This window comes from Mus musculus, chromosome 1 (genome assembly GCF_000001635.26).
Source record: "Mus musculus strain C57BL/6J chromosome 1, GRCm38.p6 C57BL/6J".
Classification (NCBI taxonomy): Eukaryota; Metazoa; Chordata; class Mammalia; order Rodentia; family Muridae; genus Mus; species Mus musculus.
Genome location: NC_000067.6, coordinates 171,288,554 through 171,309,952, shown reverse-complemented (window position 1 = coordinate 171,309,952; position 21,399 = coordinate 171,288,554). Strand labels below are relative to the sequence as shown.

The window sequence follows — 21,399 nt, the reverse complement described above, 5'->3', positions numbered from 1 at the left end:
GATTGAGTGAGGGGGTCTCTGACCAGATGAGAAGGAGAAAGGAGATGGAGGGAGGAGAAGGCTGTCATGAGAGGAGATAGATCATGAGCAGGTGGCCAGGAGGAACAGCAAGTAACAAGGGTCATATGCCTGGGATATAAGTTAGAACAGCTCCAAAACCTGCCCAATCTAGGCTTACAGCTTGTAAATAAAATACCAAGACTGGGTGTCTTCTATGCGAGATAGCAAGAATTTATAATTCATTTCATACTGCTCCAGTAAAAAGGAACAGAAGGAGATTTGAAAGAACTGGAAAACGTGTTGTTATGTATCAGAGGCCAAAATTAAAGTTGCAAGTGAATGACATTGAAATAGGTTTGGTGGATACAGGAGCTGATGTAACTATTTCACAATAACCTTGGCATTCAGAATGGCCACTTTAAATGGTTTATACAAAATGAATGAAAGAAAAAGTAGTATGATTTATGCGTCTGGCTCTTTAAAGGACACTATGTCCTTTAATGCCTGTTGCCTCTAGGAATTCTGGGAACAGGAAAGAATATAAAAAGACCTCAGAAGCTGGCAAAGAGGGAGTACCATTCAAGAGTAGGAATGGGGAGGTTCCAGGAAACAGAAGAGTAGGATCAGAAAGTAGAGTTAGAAAAGAAGACAATTGGTGAACAGTTTAGCCTGGAAAAGCTGTCCTGAGCCAGAGAAGATATTGTTAGGAGAAGAACCCACAAACAAAGTAGTAAAAAGAGAAAAAAATAAAACAGAAAATTGGAACAACCTAAAAGCAATTTTTGTTTTAAGTCCATAAATTTTTATTTAATGAATTTCACATGTGATTTCTGTGTGGTCTATAAAGATCACTCACGTCACATATAAGATTTCTGGAAATAAACTGGGGTAATCTCAGCACTTGGGAGGCAGAGGCAGGCAGATCTCTGAGTTGGAGGCTAGCCAGATCTAAAGGGAAAGTTCTCGAACAGCTAGGGCTACACAGGGAAACCCAGACTCAAAAAACAAAAACAAACAAAAAGATTCCTGAAAATAACCCTTTCTCAAAGAAAGATACTTAATTCAGTTATCTTTAAATATTATTTATTATTATTTATATGAGTACACTGTAGCTGTCCTCAAACACACATCAGAAGAATGCATCAGATACCATTACAGATGGTTTTGAGCCACCATGTGGTTGCTGGGAATTGAGCTCAGGACCTCTGGAAGAGCAGTCAGTGCAATTAACCACTGAGCCATCTCTCCAGCCCTAATTTAATTGTCTTATGGACCCTTTATTATTTTATCTCTCTTTGCAATAAAGACATAATTATGACAACTTTGGAATCTCCCCACTGAAAAAATCTCTTGCTCTTTTTTTTCAATTTACTCTAGGAATCATTTTAAAGTAAATCTTCCTCTTGATTTTTTTTTTTTTATACTCCACATCTCTTAAGAGTTCAGTTCATGGGGACTGGAGAGATGGCTCAGTGTTAAGAGCACTGACTGCTCTTCCAAAGCTCTTGAGTTCAAATCCCAGGAGCCACATGGTGACTTACAACTGTCTTTAATGAGATCGGATCCCCTCTTCTGGTGTGTCTGAAGACAACTACAGTGTACTTGCATATAACTAATAAATAAATAAATAAAACTGTTTTTTTAAGAGTTCCGTTCATATTCTTTCCTAATTCACTCAGAATACTAATCTGTAGGTAGGATATGCCAGTAGTATATACACTGAAGCAAATGTCCACTGACAGGCATCTTCAACTATGACCTCATTTTCAAGACAAGCATCATCAATCCATCATCCCACTGAGCTGTCTTGTATGCCATAATTTTTCTTGAATGTATCAAAACTCATACTGAGCAATGAGTTCTGAGTTGCAAAACAGAATTTATTTTTGTACCTGTGTAGCATACTTTATTCTTAACTTTTTGCCAGTTTGTGTGGGTTCTTTGTGGGTTATTTTCCTGCCTTCTAAAAATATCTTCTCTGGCTCAGCTCAGTTTCTCATGGCTTAATGGACACCAACTGTCTTCTCACTGCTAGCTTAATTCACTTTCAACTGTTTTATTTTCTCAATCCCTTTTCTTCTCTAGCCCTATATAACTCTCCTTCTTCCTGCAACAACTGTCTTCCTTAACCCTACTCCCTGATCCTACCCTTACACCAACTGGACCCTACTAAATCCAAACACCCTCTCAGCCTCTGCTGCCTTTTAAATACCCTCTCCTGTTCCCAGAAGTGCAGAGGGAACAGGCACTGAAGGTCATAGAGTCAAGCAGTTCTGATAGCTAAGCATTCCCAAAGAGTCTGTGGGCTAGCCACGGGGATCCTTTCAAGAGACAGGCACACAAATCCCACCGTACACCTGTCTTCTCTGCTTTTGTCCCCCGGTTGAACAAAAATGTAAGTGAAATAAAAGTAAATAGTTTTAGCTGAGTAGTGTTGACACGTGCCTTTAAACCCAGCACCCAAAAGGCAGAGGCTCATGAATCCTTGTGAGTTTGAGCGTAGCCTGGTCTGCACAAAGTTCCAGAATAGCCAAGGGTACACAGAGAAACTCTGTCGTTTTGTTTTGTTTTGTTTTGTTTTGTTTTGTTTTGTTTTGTTTTGTTCTGTTTTGTTTTTCAAGACAGGATTTCTCTGTGTAGTCCTGGCTGTCCTGGATGGAACTCACTCTGTAGACCAGGCTGGCCTCGAACTCAGAAATCCACCTGCCTCTGCCTCCCAAGTGCTGGGATTAAAGGCGTCACCACCGCCCAGCTATTTCTCTTTTTCTTTTAAGTCATATTCCATAAAGTTAGCTGGGTATGGTGACATACAACATTAATCACAGCAGTTGGGAGGCAGAGGCAGGAGTTGAAGCACATCACACAGCAGCCTGGCCTCTACAGTAGGATCCAGGATAGCCAGTATACTACATAATAAGGAAACCTGTCTCAGACAAACAACAAAAAGACCTAATATACTGTTGAGGATCACAAAATAATAAATCAGAGATGGGTAATGCTTTGTTATTCTGAGAGGTTTTATAATCTTCCACAGATTCAAAGTCCCTTTGACCTCGTTCTTCCTGTATTGAGCACAAAGAGAAGCTTTGTACAAAATTCTTATCAATGTTACTGGATGCAGGGAGAGAGGAAGACAGATGTAGCTGGATTTTGCTACTTTGCAGTGTGATTTATTTTATGTGCCTGGCCCTTTAAAGAACCCTATGCCCTTGAGTGTCAGTTGCCTCTTGGAATTCTGGTAACAGGAGAGTATTTTTAAAAAGCCAGCAGAGGCTGAGCGCTGAGGACTAGAATCAGGGAATAGACAGGAATAATCAAGTGGAAACTTAAGGGTTCTTTGGAAAGTCGGTTGGATGGTATTGGTGTTTTTTTGTTTTGTTTTTTAAAATTTATTTATTATATGTAAGTACACTGTAGCTGACTTCTGACACGCCAGAAGAGGGCATCAGATCTTGTTATGGATGGTTGTGAGCCACCATGTGGTTGCTGGGATTTGAACTCAGGACGTTTGGAAGAGCAGTCTTACTCACTGAAGTGCTCTTACTCACTGAGCCACCTCACCAGCCCTGGATGATGTTTTACTGGGGCAAACGTGAACTTTTCATTAAAGTGGACACAGGTGTGAAAGGCCAAGGCTGACTCATGAAGGAGTGTTTCACTGAAGCAGACGCAGGAGAGACGATGTTCTGCTAAAGCACTCATGTGAAAGGACATGTGATGAAAGATGGTTTGCTAATGACACACATGTATTGGTCTGCCCTACATTGCATAGTTGAGCTGCATTTGTCTGGACTCCATATAGAGAAATGCACCAAAAACCTTCTGGTGGCATATTGCAGTTTCTTGCTGCTTCCACTGGCTTGGGCTGATTGGATGCTCGTGCTGAGGCAAGGCACGTGGAAAACACATGATGTTTGGAGGGTAAAAACAGGACTCAATGAACAGTGGCAGAAACAGAGGTTGGCTTGCTCGTATAGCTAGCTGTGAAACACTTATGGATCAACAGAAAAATTGTTACTTCTCATGTAGATAGTGGAGGCTATGCTCCAAGTTAACTCTGCTGGCTGATAAAGATTTTTAGCTGAGTTGGGCATGATAAGGCAAAAGCAGGCAGATTTCTGAGTTTGAGGCCAGCCTGGTCTACAAAGTGAGTTCCAGGACAGCCAGGGCTATACAGAGAAACCCTGTCTCAAAAAAACAGAAAAAAAGATTTTTTTGTAGCTATCTTCATAATAGGAATCTGCAATATTGGATTTATTTCTAGACCAGTCCAAGATTGAGTTAAAATAACTGGTCACATTAAAGGAAAAAGAAGAGTCATTGTAACTGCTCCTTTTGATTAATTTTTCTACATCAGTTTCCACAGTCTGTATGTTCTCTGTCCCACAAGGTTAAAAACTTGAAGCGAGGAAGTGCCCTCCTTTCCTTTCTGCTGGGTGCCGGCTGCCTGCTGTCGAGATGGGCAAGTTCATGAAACCCGGGAAAGTGGTGCTGGTCCTGGCCGGACGCTATTCCAGACGCAAAGCCGTCATCGTGAAGAACATTGACGATGGCACCTTGGACCGCCCTTACAGCCATGCCCTGGTGGCTGGAATTGACCGCTATCCCCGGAAAGTGACAGCTGCCATGGGCAAGAAGAAGATCACCAAGCGATCCAAGATCAAGTTCTTTGTGAAAGTTTATAACTACAACCACCTCATGCCCACAAGGTACTCTGTGGATATCCCCTTGGACAAGACTGTTGTCAACAAGGATGTGTTCAGGGACCCAGCTTTGAAGCGCAAGGCCAGGCGGGAGGCCAAGGTCAAGTTTGAGGAGCGATACAAGACAGGGAAGAACAAATGGTTTTTCCAGAAGCTTCGCTTTTAGGTATATTTTTGTTAAAAAAAAAAAAAAAAAAAACTTGAAGCGAGGCAGCTTACATTGTCTATTCTGGGACATAGGCAAGCAAAGGTGGGTCAAGAACATATACTCAATACAGCTTTCCTGTCACCATTGTCAGGGCACTCAGCAAGCTCACAGGTCAGCATTAGCCTTTTGTGTCAGCTTGTCACACCAATCACTCTGGAGCTAACAAGTTCTTGCAACATTCGGTGGAAAAAACACAAACATGGCCTCTTCCCCATATTACATACCTGATCAGGATCATGCCATATGCCAATAAGTGGATCCTTCCATCTCACCTAGGCATGAGTATGCCTAGTTGTAGGATACTATAAGGCATTCAGCAAGGAGTTCTTTGGCATCCAAATTAAAAAATTTTTAAACTAAAAAGCATGATTTAAATAATGTGCATGGGGATATAATTCCCACCTATTTGTTTTTTAAGAAGATATAGTTTTAAAGTTCCATGATACCTTGTCCTTGAGAATTATTAAAAACCCCAGTAACATGGGTAACATTAAATTGTAGACAAAACATCTCAAATGCTTGACAGTAATAGCCAGTTCCAATATCTGTTTTAATTTGATTTGGAACACCAAGCATAAAAAAAATTAACATAGGCAATGACTAATTACATTTTTAGTTGCTTTTCCTGTTAAAGCAGTCACAACTAGAAAACCTGAAAAGGTATCAATAGTCACATGTGCATATTTTTATTTTTCTAAAATCAGAAATATGAGTATCTGTAGTGGCTATTCCTAGTTGTCATCTTGACTATATCTAGAATGAACTACAATTCAGAATTGGAAGGCTCACCAGTGACCCTAATCTGGAAGTTGGGAGATAGAAGTTTCTGACCTGGATCTTGGTATGGAGATCTTGAGTCATAGTGCCTATGGATTCCAGAACATTAAGACAGGGAGATCTCTGAGTTCAAGGTCATCTGGGATTAAAGGTGTGGTGGCACATACCTTTAATCTGGGCTACACCTTCTGCTGGAGACCATATAAGGACATTGGAAGAAGAAAGGCTCTCTCTCTCTCTCTCTCTCTCTCCCTCCCTCCCTCCCTCCCTCCTTTGCCTGCTTACTGTGCGGGAGTGACTTCCATTCACAGCTGCTACTGACCATTGTTGGGAGTTGGACTGCAGACTGTAAGTCGTCAATAAATTCCTTTACTATATATAGACTACCCATAAGTTCTGTGACTCTTGAGAACCCTGACTAATACAGTATCTATTTGCAATAATTGATTAAAATTGTGTAAGTCCTCAAGATTTAACACCATTTTGTGGAAAAGGTAAACAGGTCTTTACAATATGACATGCACATTCTCTAAAAATACCAAATTATTATCTCAAGCCATTACTATTTTGATGGTGTAAAGAATGAGATTATATGGCAAATTATTCTTGTGTAAGGCCTATAATCTGCCTGGGATATAAATCTAGTGTGGCATTGCCTTAAGAGATCTTGTCCAGGCGATCTCGAATGAGTTCTTAAATGTCCAAAGACAGTCCTTTAAAAAAGAACAATATTTTTTCTTAACTTGAGTTGTATAATTGCAATTTTGAGAATTAGCAGTATCTAAAAATGGAACAATTTCAAGAAATTATGTCTTTATATATATACATACACACATATATATATATATACATACACACACACACACATATATATATATGTATATATATACATATACATATATATGTATATATATACATATATATATGTATATATATATACGTATACATATATATATATATATATATATATGGCTACAACACACAATTCAATTATCTGTGCTGAAGCAGAAGGAAACTCAAAAGAATAAACATGTGATCCAATCACATATACTTCTTTCCCATAGAGGGGCTGTTTTTAAACACAGTAGATGTATTCTTTATGGAATGCTTGCATGCATAAATTTACAGAAAATACAAAAGCATGCATAGAAGCAATTTTTAAAAACTTATCTTTTGGATAATGATTATTAATTTTACCCAAAAAGTTTGTTATGCAGTAGGCCAAATATCAAAGTTCTGCAGTAACCAATTTAATTGCTGTTCAAAACAAGGAACAGAGGCCTTGTCAGGTTTTTTTGTTTGTTTGTTTGTTTGTTTGTTTGTTTGGGTGTTTTTGTTTTTGTTTTTCAAGACAGGGTTTCTCTGTATAGCTCTGGCTGTCCTGCAACTCACTCTGTAGACCAGGCTGGCCTCAAATTCAGAAATCTGCCTGCCTCTGCCTCCCAAGTGCTGGGATTAAAAGCATGCACCACCACTGCCCGGCCACTTGTCAGGTTTTTAAGACATATTTTTTCCTAAAATACCTTCATGATTTTATCTTACAATTCTTTATTAACACCACAACAGCTTCATAATAGGATGTTAAAACTTTACTTGAAGTTGAAGAAAGATGATTCTACATTAATGTTCTCTTTTGCCAAAGAATTGCTGTGGGCCCACTGAGTAACAGTAACTAGAATACACAGATAATATTTGATTACCACTGATTACAATTGATAACAATTGATTACAGAAGCTTCTTCTACTTTCTGCAAAGCCTTTTGTTTTTCACCAGTTAATTTGCATCTCCAACAAAGGCCTAAGTCCTCCAGTGGTGAGCTTAAGGTCAGACCTTAGCCAATTAACTTCTGGAAGCTTTTGAAAATAATTTTGAGGTAAGCAAATTATCTTTTCTTTCTTAAATCTTCTGTACCACAATTTTTCTAGAATATAACTAAGACCCTAAATATTAAAAAGATATTGCCTCTGAATCTTTTCTGGAGCAACAGCTACTCCCCAAAACTTTAAACCTTTGTTTAAAAGTTAACAAATTAAAATTTTTTTTAAATTAATTTGTTAAATTGTGTAAGAGCAAAGATTTGTAGTAAATTTCCCTTCAGAGGCATTAGCTAACAAAATGCTTTCCACATAAGAAACAATATACACTGAAAGATTCAAAGTCCTAGCTTCACCGGGCATAGTGGCACATGCCTTTAATCCCAGCACTTGGGAGTCAGAGGCAGGCAGATTTCTGAGTTCGAGGCCAGCCTGGTCTACAAAGTGAGTTCCAGGACAGCCAGGGCTATACAGAGAAACCCTGTCTCAGGAGAAAAAAAAAAAAAAATCAAAGTCCTAGCTTCTTGTCTTGAAGCAGAGACAAAGAAAATTTTTTTCTTATATAATGTAAGGGCTATTAGCCATTTCTAGAGGGAAAACTTTCCAATGATCACAAGCTCACTAGAAGCAAACCCTTTACAATTATCAGGATGCAAAGGAAAAAAAAAAACCTTCCAAATCTATAATAATTCTATATGGAGTAGGCAAGCCAGCTTGTAATGCCTGTATAAGTTCTACAGCTTCATTGACCTTTCATAAATCTTAAGTTTAAATTTTATTTTCAACAACACCTGGATAGATCTGTAATAATGTTGTTTTAGCTTAAAAAAATGATTCCTGGGAGGCAAGGAGAGGCAAGGTTCCAAAACTTCTCTAGGCACAGTTTGCAAAACAAAAGAAAAGCCATACAAGCCTCCAGAGGCTGCTCTGAGGTTTGCATTAACTCAAATGTAAATATTTCTTAATCTGAGCATACTGCCTGAGTCCTAGCCCAAAGATTATCCCTCCTGCAGTGAGGACAGATTCCAGGAGAACAATTCCACTGTCTGTCTATGCCTCTAATTTTTTGGACAGTGTTTCTTAAGATGATTTATACTTAAAACATTCCTTATAACCTTAGTGCTGTGAAAGCATTGCTTGTACTGTAGTCCCTTGCAAGGCAGCCAACCATAGATAAACTGATAGTTTAAGAGTCCAGTTTCTGCACAAAGATGTATCTATCTAGATAAGTCTGTCTTTGCTTTGTATGACTGGATGGCTGAAGTGAGCTGCGTTAGCACTCTCATAAGATGATTACTCTTGTAATCATCCTAACTACAATATATGGGTAAGTTAAAAATCTTAAACTTGCGATCAAAACTGCAAACTGCAATCAATGGAACACTGGCCATTTTAACCACAATTTTTAAGTTTCTTTTGCAATATTAGAATAGATCCATAACTTTTAGAAAGCAAAACACAATTTTAAACAATTTATTCTCTTTAAAATCAATATCAGAAACATCACTTTCACATTACTAAGTTTGGCAGTCAATTCGTATATATGAATGCATGACAGTGCAACATTTTTTTAAAAGATTTATTTATTTATTTATTATATGTAAGTACACTGTAGCTGTCTTCAGACATTCCAGAAGAAGGCGTCAGATCTTGTTACAGATGGTTGTGAGCCACCATGTGGTTGCTGGGATTTGAACTCCGGACCTTCGGAAGAGCAGTCGGGTGCTCTAACCCACTGAGCCATCTCACCAGCCCGCAACTTTTTTTTAAAAGATTTATTTTTCCTTATACGTAAGTACACTGCAGCTGACTCTGAAGAGTACGCGCCAGATCTCATTACGGGTGGTTGTGAGCCACCATGTGGTTGCTGGGATTTGAAGAGAGGACATTTGGAAGAGCAGTCAGTGCTCTTAATCATTGAGCCATTTCGCCAGCCCCCAACAGTACAATTTTTAATGCTTCATTAAAGAGACATTGTTCTAAATCTTGTCTCTTATAAGTCTAGTTCCTAGGATAAGAATTACATAAAATATTATCCCAGTTTAGAAGTATCCTTAGAACCCTAGTTTCCTGGTCTGGTTGATGCCTCGTGCTGTTTAAAATGACTACAACCATGAGTTACCAGTTTTAAGCTAACTTTCTTGTTACCAATGTTACACCTTTTTAATCATACCCAATAACTTATAAGCCAATACTCTATGACCAAGACATGCAGAGCATATTTATACCTTTAAGACCAGTCAGAAACCAAATGAAGCAGCTACACAAATATTATAAATTTAGACCAATCAAAGAATTTTTACTACCTATAATTTCAAGATAAAAAGCACTTTGTCATTTGCTGAATTCAATAATCACAATTGCAGAGATTTTTCTAGGAAAAAAAAACAACTATCACTTTATTTGCCTTAAAACTAAGAAGCTGCAGACTCTTTGTTTGTTTGGTTTTGTTTTTGTGTTTTTGTGTTTTTGTGGGGTTTTTTTTGTTTGTTTGTTTTTTTGGTTTTTTTTTGAGACAGGGTTTCTCTGTGTAGCCCCGGTTATCATGGAACTCACTCTGTAGACCAGGCTAGCCTCGAACTCAGAAATCCACCTGCCTCTGCCTCCCAAGTGCTGGAATTAAAGGTGTGTGCTTCAGACCTGTTTTTAAAAACAGCTTTTCAGCAGGACCTATCCTGCTGTGCTTGACTCCTGGCTAAGGTTCAGGACAACTTTAATCAGCCTCCACTGTGCAAACTGAGACTGAATCAAGAGATGGATAGCCAGCAGATAAAGTTTTAACCATTTTTTCTTTTCAACATGAAACATAGAACAGTCATTCAGACAACAAAGCAAAAACAGACACAAATTGACACATGGACAGATTGGTGCATCAAACACAGACAATACAGAGAGGGTAGTGAACTTGATGTAACCAGAACTAAGAGTGTCTCGTGTAGGGGCCTGAGAGAAAGCAGGACATCTCCCAATTTCCCTCTGTTCCTGAGAGAGAAATCCATTTTCCTTCTCTCTTGATCTCTCTCTCTCTCATGTCATTTCCCTTGTTTTGTTTTTTTCTTTTACTCTTTTTTTTAATTTAATTTTATTTTATTATTTTTTAAATATTTTTATTAGATATTTTCTTTATTTACATTTCAAATGCTATCCCGAAACTTTCCTATACCCTCCCCCCTTAATTTTATTTTATTTTATTATTTTAAGCCCTACTCCCGCTGCCTGATGTAGTTTTTGACTGAGGACAAATACCTGCTTAGAATTTTTCCAGTCCCATTTTCCACTGTCAACCCCTAGGTGATATCAGCGCCAGGCCAACACTCAGTCTAGCCTTCAATCCTTACGATCAACAGCCTTCAAAAGATGACATTTGTAGTGTTAACAGTAATGCTGCATGTTGCTTACTGTGCACGGATACATCTTCTATTTTCTGTAGAGCCCCACCAAGACAGTGTAACCCCTGTCCTTCTTTCTGCTTTCAGGCCACTCGTCAGGTGCCACCTGTGGCCACAGGTTACTGGGTTCCTGAAAGTAAAGATGGGGTTTTGGATGGGAAAAGCATTGAGAGAAATAAGGATCCAAGACAAAGTTTTCTGATCAAGGCCAATGTTTACTTATGAGTCTGAGCTGCTAAAGGAAGGGAACCCATCCCCCACCACGCCAGGATCTCCTTGTGTTGTTAGGATCACTGCTTTGTCAGGATAGTGTCAGGAGAACAAGCTCAGCCTCTCAGCAGGTAGTGGCGTCTTGGAGGAAAGCTGCAGATGTGGCAGGGCAATAGACTTTACCTAGGTTGGAAGACTCTACCCTAGGTGGGCTAGCAAGTGTGACAACCCAGGTCTGAGCAGCCTGCTCAAGGCTGGGGGAAGGGCACATTTTCTATGCCTCCCTTATTCCTGAATAATGACCAGAGACCTTTATATTTATATATATGCTTCTTGCACTGTAGCTGGGCAGATATTCATCTATTCTAACCCGACTATGCTGGCTACTTCCCGGCCATCTGCCCCTTCCCAGTCTGGCCCTGGCTGTTCTCCTCTGTGTCCTCTTGGCAACTCTCATGGTGACTCTCTCCATCTGGTACCCCCTCACTGGGACTGGAAGTTCTGCTTAACTCTCTGGCCCAGCTATAGGCTGATCAGCTATTTATTAACCAATCAAAGATGATAAAGAACAATTTTCACACAACATAAAGATGGGAGATGCTTCAGTAATAATGACCATGCGGAAGTCCAGACTGCAACCAGATCTCTGGGGTAAGGAAATCAGCATCTAAATACACAGTACACAAAGCCATTCCCCAACACCATGTGTGCCTAGTGTCCTTGAAGTCCAAAATAGGGTATCATAGCCTCTGGAATTGAAATTATGGAAGGTGGAAGATGGCAGCTTAAAATATAAAAGCTTATACTAAGGTGCAGGAAGTGCTGTCCGGTGGTTGGTTCAGATCCAAGTTATGGGTAACTATACAAAACTGACTTCAATTGTGATTTGTTTCAAAGGGCACAGAACATAACAATATGTAATCAATCTTGCATTAAAAAATTTCCTAGTCACAGCAGAAACATATGAGAAGGTTTCCTTATAATTGCAGGCTAGCCAGGTAACAGTTACCCAGGCCTTAACATTTTCTGTAGGCCTTAATATTTTACCTAGGTCCTAATACCACCACTGCCTGACAAGCATGAGGGTTTTGTTGTTGTTAAGAGTTATTTATTGGGGCTGGAGAGATTACTCAGTAGTTAGGAGCACTGGTAGCTTGCTCTTCCAGAGGTCCTGAGTTCAATTCCCAGCAACCACATGGTGGCTCACAACCATCTGCAATGGGATCTGATGCCCTCAACAGTGTACTCATAAATGCAATAAATAACTTGAAAAAAAAAAGGAGTTATTTATTACCGGGCAGTGGTGGCACACACTTTTAATCCCAGCACTTGGGAGGCAGAGGCAGGTGGATTTTTGAGCTTGAGGCCAGCCTGGTCTACAAAGTGAGTTCCAGGACAGCCATGGCTACACAGAGAAACCCTGTCTTGAAAACAAAACAAAACAAAAACTCTTTCCTCCCAAAGAGTTATATATTTTATATATGTGATTACACTGTTGGGGTCTTCAGAAACACCAGAAAAGGGCATCGGATCCCATTACAGGTGGTTATGAGCCACAGTGTGGTTTCTGGGAATTGAACTTAGGAACTCTCCTGCTCTTAACCACTGAGCCATCTCTCTAGGCCAAGAAATAAGTTTTTTACTAAGAGGTAAAAAATGATAGCAGTACATGTACAGATCCAGCAGAAATGTCAGGAAAAGTTATTCCTTTACAGATGCACATAACAAAATTAAAATAATTATGTCACAGCAATTGTAAAACCAATTTCAAACCACTGTTCCCTGACCACATCACTGTGACTGCACGCGCACACACACACACACACACACACACACACACACACACACACACACACACTAAAATAAATAAACACAGATATAAATTTTATTTACCTTAGGAGATCTTTAGTGAAGCATTACAAAGATGTGTTAGCTACATCTAATATCTTTATAAAGAGCTGTGTGGCATGCTAGTAAGATTCAAAACCTCTAGACTTGGTGGTGTGCCTGTAATACCAGTACTTGGGACATGGAGACCTGGGAGTCAGGAATTCAGATACATGAGACCTGTCTCAAAAACCAAAGCAACACTGAGAATGAAAGGAAGAAACTAAGAACATACTATCAAACAACATAGGGGAGAGAGGACAAGAACACTCTATTAGCCAAGCAGGGTACAGAACATCTTTAACCCCAGCACTCCAATTGCAAGGGGCCTTTGGATCCTGTGAGTTCAAGGGCAGCCTGGTCTACACAGAGAATTCTAGGACATCCAGGAGTACACAGACCTTGTCTCAAAAGAAAAACAAATAATCTACCAAACAACACAGGGAAATCATCTGGGATGGAAAAACCCAACATCATTTATTTGTAGCTCAGCCTGTGATGACAGACACTCACCATCAGGTCTGGTTGATGTAATAATGGGGATCCAACTCCATTTCTGTGCATTCTAGGCAAGAATTCTAACACTACACTACGTCCTCAGCCCTTAAAACTATATTTGAGTGTTTGTTTTTTCACCTAGAGGACTGGAGATACAGCTCAAGATTTAAGCGCACTTGCTACTCTTGCAGAGGATCAGTCTTCAGTTCTCAGCACCCACATGGAAGTCATGTCTGTAACTCTGGTTCCAGGGCATCTGTTGCCCTTTACATGCCTCTACTGGCACTGCATGCACATGGTACCTTACATACATGCTGGTAAAACACTCACATGACATACAAATATATAAATTTAAATTGAAGTTGAAGGGGCACACATGCCACGGCATAGGTATGTAAGTCAGAGGACAGCATGTCTTGTTTTTCTTTCTTTCTTTCCTTCTTTCTCTTTTTTTGGGTAGGGGGTTGTTTTGGTTTTGAGGGGTTTTTTGTTTGTTTGTTTTTTGGGATTTTTTTGTTTTTGTTTTTGTTTTGAGACAGGGCTTCTCTGTGTAGCCCTAGCTGTTCTGGAACTCACTCTGTAGACCAGGCTGGCTCTCAAACTCAGAGATCTGCCAGCCCTCTGTCTCCTGAGGGCTGAGATTAAAGATGTGTGACACCACCATCTTGGAATTTGTTCTCTTTGTAGACTCAAACTCACCAAGGTTAAAACTCTAGAGTCCTCTGCCTCCCAAATGCTGGGATCGAAAGTGTGCAATCACAGCAGCTGTGGCATATGGAGTTTGTTCGTTTTAAATTGAGTTGCAGCAATCTTCTGATCTTGACCCCTAAGCTCTGGGATAACACATGTGGGCCACCAAGCTTATTGAGGTTTCTTGGTTTCAAACGAATTTAGAAATTACCCAACCAGCACTTGGGAGACAGAGGCAGGCAGATCTGTGAGTCGGAGGCCAGCCTGGTCTAATAAAAAAACAACAAATTACCAGATGACTTGCCATAGGCTTAGAATAGGCATTCAGTGACTGTTAGTCATTTGGGTGAATTCATCTAAGAAGAAATCGTTTCTATATACTTAATATATAGCACACAAAAGATATTCAGTAACTCTTTGGAAAAAAAAGTTTTATCTTTAGGATGGTTTTAAAACCTAAACAGATTAATTTTGAAGTAAGCAATAGCTCCGGGCCATTTTGTATGTGTTAGAGGCAAGTCTGTGGTATATAGGACCCAATGTCCTTTAAAAAACAAACAAGCTTACATACTTCCTAATTCAGTTGTGTTAATTATTCAGGACAGGGATGGAAAGTAAGGAAGTCACTCTGGAGAACAAAGACGTTAAATTGCGCATCTTAGGAGATAGGACTTTGAAGACAGTCTAGAAAAACCTGAAATTCAAACAACTTTGCTGGTTTGGGAAGGTCTTGAGTTTTTCCCAAGATTGCTTCTGAGCATGAACGGAAGTCGTTCTCTGAGCAGGCTCCGGTGATTTAATGATAGGTGGACAGAGTAGCCCGCCTCCATTCTGTTCTTCCGGACGCTCACACCCGTAGGTCAATTTTATTTCCTTACAATAAATAAATAAAAATCGAATGCATTCAGGGTCCGCTTTAAAGCCATCCAACGCCTCCTCTTCCCACAGTAAAGATGGCGACGCCGTGAGTAAGTGACAAGCAACTGCACTTCCGCAGTTTTCCTGCTCCCTGGTCCAAGATGGCGGACGAGGCCACTCGGCGGGTCGTGTCTGAGATCCCGGTGCTGAAGACCAACGCCGGACCCCGAGATCGGGAATTGTGGGTGCAGCGACTAAAGGAGGAATATCAGTCCCTGATCCGGGTCAGTTTTACTCCTGTGCTTGACCGCGTAGCAGAGGGGTGGCGAGTAACCAGGTGTCCCCGGGAATTGGCTCCGGGTGGAAGCCGCTTCCGGTTTTAAAGTTTAAATTCTAAATTCATATAAATGCGATTGTTTGGGGGGCTGGGGGCGTTACGGGTGGCCGGAGGGAGGATGCAGAAGAGATTCCGGCTAGGAGCACAGTAGGGCTAGACTTTGAAGGAAAAAACAGCAGTATTCCGGGAAGGTGACGTGTCCCTCTCGCACCAGGTGCTTGCTCTGCTGGCTGTGGTAGGGGGTCAAAGTACTTCTTAGCGCCTGAAGAAGTGTCTGTGCATCACTGCTCTTTCATTCTTCATGATGAAATGGATGGAATTAATGTCAGGACTGAAAACCTAAAGTGTTTAGAGGTAGAGAGAGAGATGTTTTTAGTTATAAATTAGCCATCCTTTCAGCTAATTCCTGTTATGGGAAGAGAAAGATTGCCCTCCTTTTGGTGCTTTCTATCTGCTTCAAAACCCAGTAGATCGCTTGCAGTATATGTGGCCTCACTGAGAAACTGGCGAGTGCTTGCGTAGCATGCAAGATGTCCTTGGGTTCCATCTCTGGCACCTCATAAATTGATGAGGCTCATATGTTCTCTGTACCCAGGATGTGGAGCCAGGATTGGAAGCTCGGGTCGTTTTTTAGACTGCATAATGAATTCAAAGCCAGTCTGGACTATAGGAGACCCTGCCTCAAACCACAACAATAAAACATATTATTGTGTTACTAGTATCTATTGAGAGTATATAAAACCGAATAAGAATGGCCCTACTGAGGTTGACAGAAACAGTATTAAACTGTGTTTAAGTGGAGAGACAGAGACATAACTAGGGTATTTTGAGAACATGGGGAGGAAGGAGTAAGGTGTAGCGAGGATTCTGGAATTTTGGTTTCTTTAAAACAGAAGCATAAGAATATGTTTTTGTTTTAATCCCAGGTGTGGGGATGTGGCACAGGTTCAAAGCAGCTGACTATGATTTGCCTTGTTCTCGAGCAGAGGCCTGGTTTTGCCAGCTGCAGATGGTTTCTGGGATTGCATGACAATTGGAATTCTGGGAAATGTTCAGAAAGTATATAAATACTAGAGCTCTGCCAGCATTTGCAGGTTGTTGGTTACTCAGGGCGTTGGCTGTGATTTGTTAGTAGTCTTGTTTAAAGAAACAAGAGGGAACTTAGGTATGCCTCCCCTTCTCACTCCATTTTCTTTCTTGCCTATCTAGTGATAGGGGATGAAGCTGGGGAATAAAGGGTGGAGAAAACAAGAAACCATAAAGTAGCTAAAACACCAGCCATGATAAGGCTTCTTAGAAGTGGTAAAACTTGAATTAAAACTTAAAAGTATAAATACAGGGCCAGAGAGAGATGGCTCAGTTTGTAAAGCACCTTCTGCAAAACCTAAACAAACCTTAGTTTGATCCATGAAACCCACAGTAGAGGACAACTGGCTCTTCAGGTTGTCCTTTAAATACCACAGGCAACACCTTGGCGTACACCACACACACACACACACACACACACACACACACACACACACACACACACACACATTTGCATATGAAACCTAAGGTAGGGGCTGGAGAGATGGCTCAGCGGTTAAGAGCACTGACTGCTCTTCCAAAGGTCCCGAGTTCAATTCCCAGGAACCACATGGTGGCTCCCAGCCATCCGTAAAGAGATCTGACACCCCCGTCTTGTGTGTCTAAAGATAGCTACAGTGTACTTACCTATAATAATAAATCTTAAAAATAAAAATAAAACCTAAGGTAGGAAAAGGATGTTCAAGATGTAAGGACAAGAGTGAAGAAATGGCTCCCTCTGCCCTTGTAGAGGACCTGGTTTGGTTCCCAGCGCTTACATGACTGCTCACAACCATCCATAAACTCCAGGTTCAGGGGTTCGGATTCCCTCTTCTAGTCAGCATGAGCAGAGCAAAGGATGCCAGCTAGGAACAGCATGGTGTAAGCAGAAAGCTTCCGGGATGCTGAGGTAGGAAGAGTGAAGCTAGCTTGGACAGTTTCAAAGCCTTCTTGAGTTGTGTCTTAACATTTTACCGCTGTGAAGAGACACCTTGACCAAGGCAACTCTTAAAAGGACAACATTTAATTGAGGTTGGCTTGCAGGTTCAGTCCATTATCATCAAGTAAGGAGCATGGCAGCATCTAGGCAGGCATGGTGCAGGAGGAGCTGAGAGTTCTAGACCTTCATCTGAAGGCTGCTAGCAGAATACTCACTTCCAGGCAAAGCCCACACCTACAGTGACACACCTACTCCAACAAGGCCACACCTACTCCAACAAGGCCACACCTACTCCAACAAGGCCACACCTTCTAATAGTGCCACTCCCTGGGTCAAGCATATATAAACCATCTCAAGTTGTTACAAAATGAGCTCAAGACCAGCCTGAGCAATTTAGTGAGACTATCAAGAAGGGAACAAAAAGTGAAAAAAAAAAAAAAAAGTAAAATTTGGGCTGGGGCTAAGGCTAGGTGTTGCAGTACATACCTATAAACCTAGTACTGGGGAGACAGAGGCAGGAGAATTTCAGTGAGTTTAGTTCCAGCCCTGGCTGCAGAGAGACCCTGTAACAGACGCAGCAGGAACTGACTCTAGAATCGGCAGGACCCTGTAACAGAGGAACAGCAGAAACTAGAATTTAGAATCTGCAGGGCATCATGAAAGATTAGTAAGGAAAACAAGGGGAAAGGTCAGGAACGAAGGCTGGCGCCTGGCTCAGGTGACTGAGTGAGACTGCCCCTGAAATGGAGAATGTCTGTGGTACTTTGTAGTGAGAATTCTAGAATTAAAAATAAAACAAACAACAACAACAACCCCCCCCCCCAGACATGTTATAAGAATGTGCGTTTACTTTAATCCCAGGTGTGGGGCTATGGGGCGCTTCGGACTGACAGCAGCTGCTCATGATTTGCCTCAAGCTGTAACAGAGGCATGGTTACGCCAGCTGCAGATAATTTCTGGAATTTGGGACATTTGAAATTCTGGGAACTTTTCAGAGGGTACATAAATGTGAGTGCCCCTGAGAGATGGGGGTCAGGGGTGGTTATTGTTGTTAGTTGTTAAAGGAGGATGGTTGCGGTTTGTTAGTAGCCATGATCAAAGGAGAAGCAAAAGGAAAGAAATTCGATTCAGGGATTTTCCTTGTTTCTCTCCTAGCTAGTGTTAGGGCTAACACTGAGGAGGGTGTGGATGGTAAAAAAAGAACCCACACAGTAGCAAAGGCAAGCTACAGTGGTTCATCCCTGTTATCCCAGCACTCAGGAGGTGGAGGCAGGAGCATCATCAATCTTAGGGATATAAGGTAGGTTGAGGTCAGCCTGGACAGGAGACCCTGAAGAGGAAGAGAGAGGGGGACAGTACCCAATCCGGTGGAAGTTCCGGGTTTCTATTTTCTGCTAGGTAGACGTATAAATCGAAGCATACAGTTGGATACTAGGATCTGAATTCTGACAAACTCTTTGAGAGTCACCAGCTTGGGGGCTGCTAATGGAAGTTAGCACAGGGCTGGCCCTCCGGGAATAATGTAGGTAGAAAAATGGGTTTGGGGCTGAGGACAGACACTATCAGAGGTGAGGAAACAACCCCACAAGTCTCCAAATATTTTGTGCTTTTGAATGTTGTAGGGAATATAGGCATTCTGTTATTTGCTCTGAGAAAGCCCCCAACTTACTCCTTTAGCCTTTTCCTTCATTTTGCTTGTCTCTTTAAAACTGTTAAAAATCAGGCTGGAGAGATGATGGCTCAGCGGTTAAGAGCACTGACTGCTCTTCCAGAGGCCCTGAGTTCAATTCCCAGCAACCACATGGTGGCTCACAACCATCTGTAATGGGATCCGTTGCCCCCTTCTGGTGTGTCTGATGGCTATAGTGTACTCATATAAATAAGATATAAATAAATAAAAAAAATTGTTAAAAATCATACTAAACAGGAAAGTAATCATACTTTTTTTGAGACAGGGTTTCTCTGTGTAGCCCTGGCTGTCCTGGAACTCACTCTGCAGACCAGGCTGGCCTCGAACTCAGAAATCTGCCTGCCTCTGCCTCCCAAGCACTAGGATTAAAGGCATGCGCCACCACTCTCGGCCTTTTTTTTTTTTTTTTTTTTGACAAGAGGGACTACCCTTGGCTCCAGTGCCCGTGTGTGTGTGTGTGTGTGTGTGTGTGTGTGTGTGTGTGTGTGGTGGTTGCTTTTTGTTTTTCATGTCAAGGTTTCTCTGTGTAGCTCTTGCTGTCCTGGCTTTGTAGACCAAGCTGGCCTCGAACTGAAAGATCTGCTTGCATCCTGAGTGCTGGGGTTAAAGGTGTTCGCCACTCTCCAGCTCCAGCTCCCTTTTCTCCAAGATCTCATTTTCTGTTTGCAGTATGTGGAGAACAACAAGAATTCGGACAATGATTGGTTCCGACTGGAGTCCAACAAGGAAGGGACCCGGTAAGCAGGTCCTTGGGAGGTGTGGGTAGGAGCCTCACCTGGCTTGAGCAATCTGGTATCTCATAACTACCCGCCAAAGCCGCCATGCAGCAGTGTATAGAGTTCCTAATTCCTGACATGGGAGTCTTGCAGTTTGATGACCTAAGCAGAGCTGTTGTTTGCATCGGCTAGGAATGGTCTGAGGTTTGGTCTCTGTTGCAGGTGGTTTGGAAAATGCTGGTACATCCACGATTTCCTCAAATATGAGTTCGACATCGAGTTTGAAGTGAGTGTGATAGAATGGGAAGGATGAAGGTTAGTAGAAAAGGCTTGGTGACCTGATTGGTGACAAGCTAACCTTTCAGGAAGGGACCAAATGAAGCTTTTAAAGTGGGAAGGGAAAGCTGAGGCCTGAAGCAGATATGTAAGAGTTGCTAATCTCTGTGCCTAGAATCCTGGTGTGTACATGCTGCCTGTGGAATCTGCGGAACAAGCAGTTCAGCCAAGAGATGCATATGTCTGACTAGGCTAGTTCATTTTTCTCTCGTCTTATTATGGCTTTGTAATTCCTCCAGATTCCTATCACATATCCCACTACTGCTCCGGAAATTGCAGTCCCTGAGCTGGACGGGAAGACAGCAAAGATGTACAGGTAGGACTGACGAGGTGGTGAGAGAGAGCAAAGGTAGCCTTAGGGAAGAGCCCAAGAGACAATGGTTTCCCCAGAGCCTGCTCCAGCTGCTCCAGAGTCTAGGGGGAGTCCAGCTCTCCTCTGTCAAGCCTGAGCAAAGTACTTAGCTGACCTTGTTCTCCATTCTGAGCACTAACAATCTTCCTGTGTTCCCAAGAGGCTGCTCTACGTTAAGACTGTCTCACGTGTCAATGCTTTCCTCTCGTCTTTCTCACAGGGGTGGCAAAATATGTCTGACTGATCATTTCAAACCTTTGTGGGCCAGGAATGTGCCTAAGTTTGGACTAGCTCATCTCATGGCCCTGGGGGTGAGTTTGTTAATTTCGGTGTATGAGAGGAAGAGGGAGGGTTCAGGGATAAGTAATATCCTACACGTAGCTGAGACTAGACATTCCTTGGGCATGTCCTCCTAGGCTCTAGGACCTAGAGTCTCCGGGGAGGAGACTCAGGTGGAACAAGAGGCATGGACTGTGACAGTAACTTCACAGGGTTTCCCTTGCATTGCAGCTGGGTCCTTGGCTGGCAGTGGAAGTCCCCGATCTGATCCAGAAGGGTGTGATCCAGCACAAAGAAAAATGCAGCCAATGAAGGACTACGCCCCTGAGGCCGGACTGAGGGACCGTGGCTAGGCTCCATTCCTGTTTGCTCCTTTTTCAGGATTCCTTCAAGGGTCACCTCTGGCTGTTACAAAGTAGCTGGAGGGACAAATAAGAAAACCCAACAATAGGGCAAGGTCACAAAGTTTCTAAATGAAACTGTACAGAGAGATGAAAGATTTGGGCCTTGAAATAGGCGGTTTGTATCCCTTCTCCAAGTAGAGCCCTGGAGGCATTTTGGAGGCCTGGGGTGTAACTTACAGCACATAGCTTTTTGGTTTCTGGAGACAACCTGTCAATAAAAGCTGCTTCCCCTGGTAGCCTGTGGT

General features: G+C 41.7%; 1 protein-coding gene and 2 pseudogenes across 4 annotated transcripts; 2 read left to right on the top strand and 1 right to left on the bottom strand.

Moving 5' to 3' along the window:
* Positions 1–1,815: 1,815 nt before the first annotated feature.
* Gm25151 lies at positions 1,816–1,906 on the bottom strand (annotated as a pseudogene).
* Rpl27-ps1 (ribosomal protein L27, pseudogene 1) lies at positions 4,376–4,902 on the top strand (annotated as a pseudogene).
* Positions 14,951–21,389, top strand: Ufc1 (ubiquitin-fold modifier conjugating enzyme 1). 4 transcript variants are annotated; one of them, NM_001360932.1, is made up of 7 exons: positions 14,951–15,032; positions 15,131–15,319; positions 19,737–19,804; positions 20,006–20,069; positions 20,359–20,435; positions 20,692–20,782; positions 20,982–21,389. In NM_001360932.1, the coding sequence occupies exons 2-7, from the start codon at positions 15,197–15,199 to the stop codon at positions 21,060–21,062; spliced, it is 504 nt and encodes a 167-aa protein (NP_001347861.1). In that variant the 5' UTR covers positions 14,951–15,032; positions 15,131–15,196; the 3' UTR covers positions 21,063–21,389. The 4 variants fall into 4 exon arrangements, with proteins under 4 accessions (NP_001347861.1, NP_079664.1, NP_001347862.1 ...); NM_025388.3 differs by having other exon boundaries at positions 15,126–15,319; NM_001360933.1 differs by having other exon boundaries at positions 15,126–15,319; positions 20,006–20,098.
* Positions 21,390–21,399: the final 10 nt, after the last annotated feature.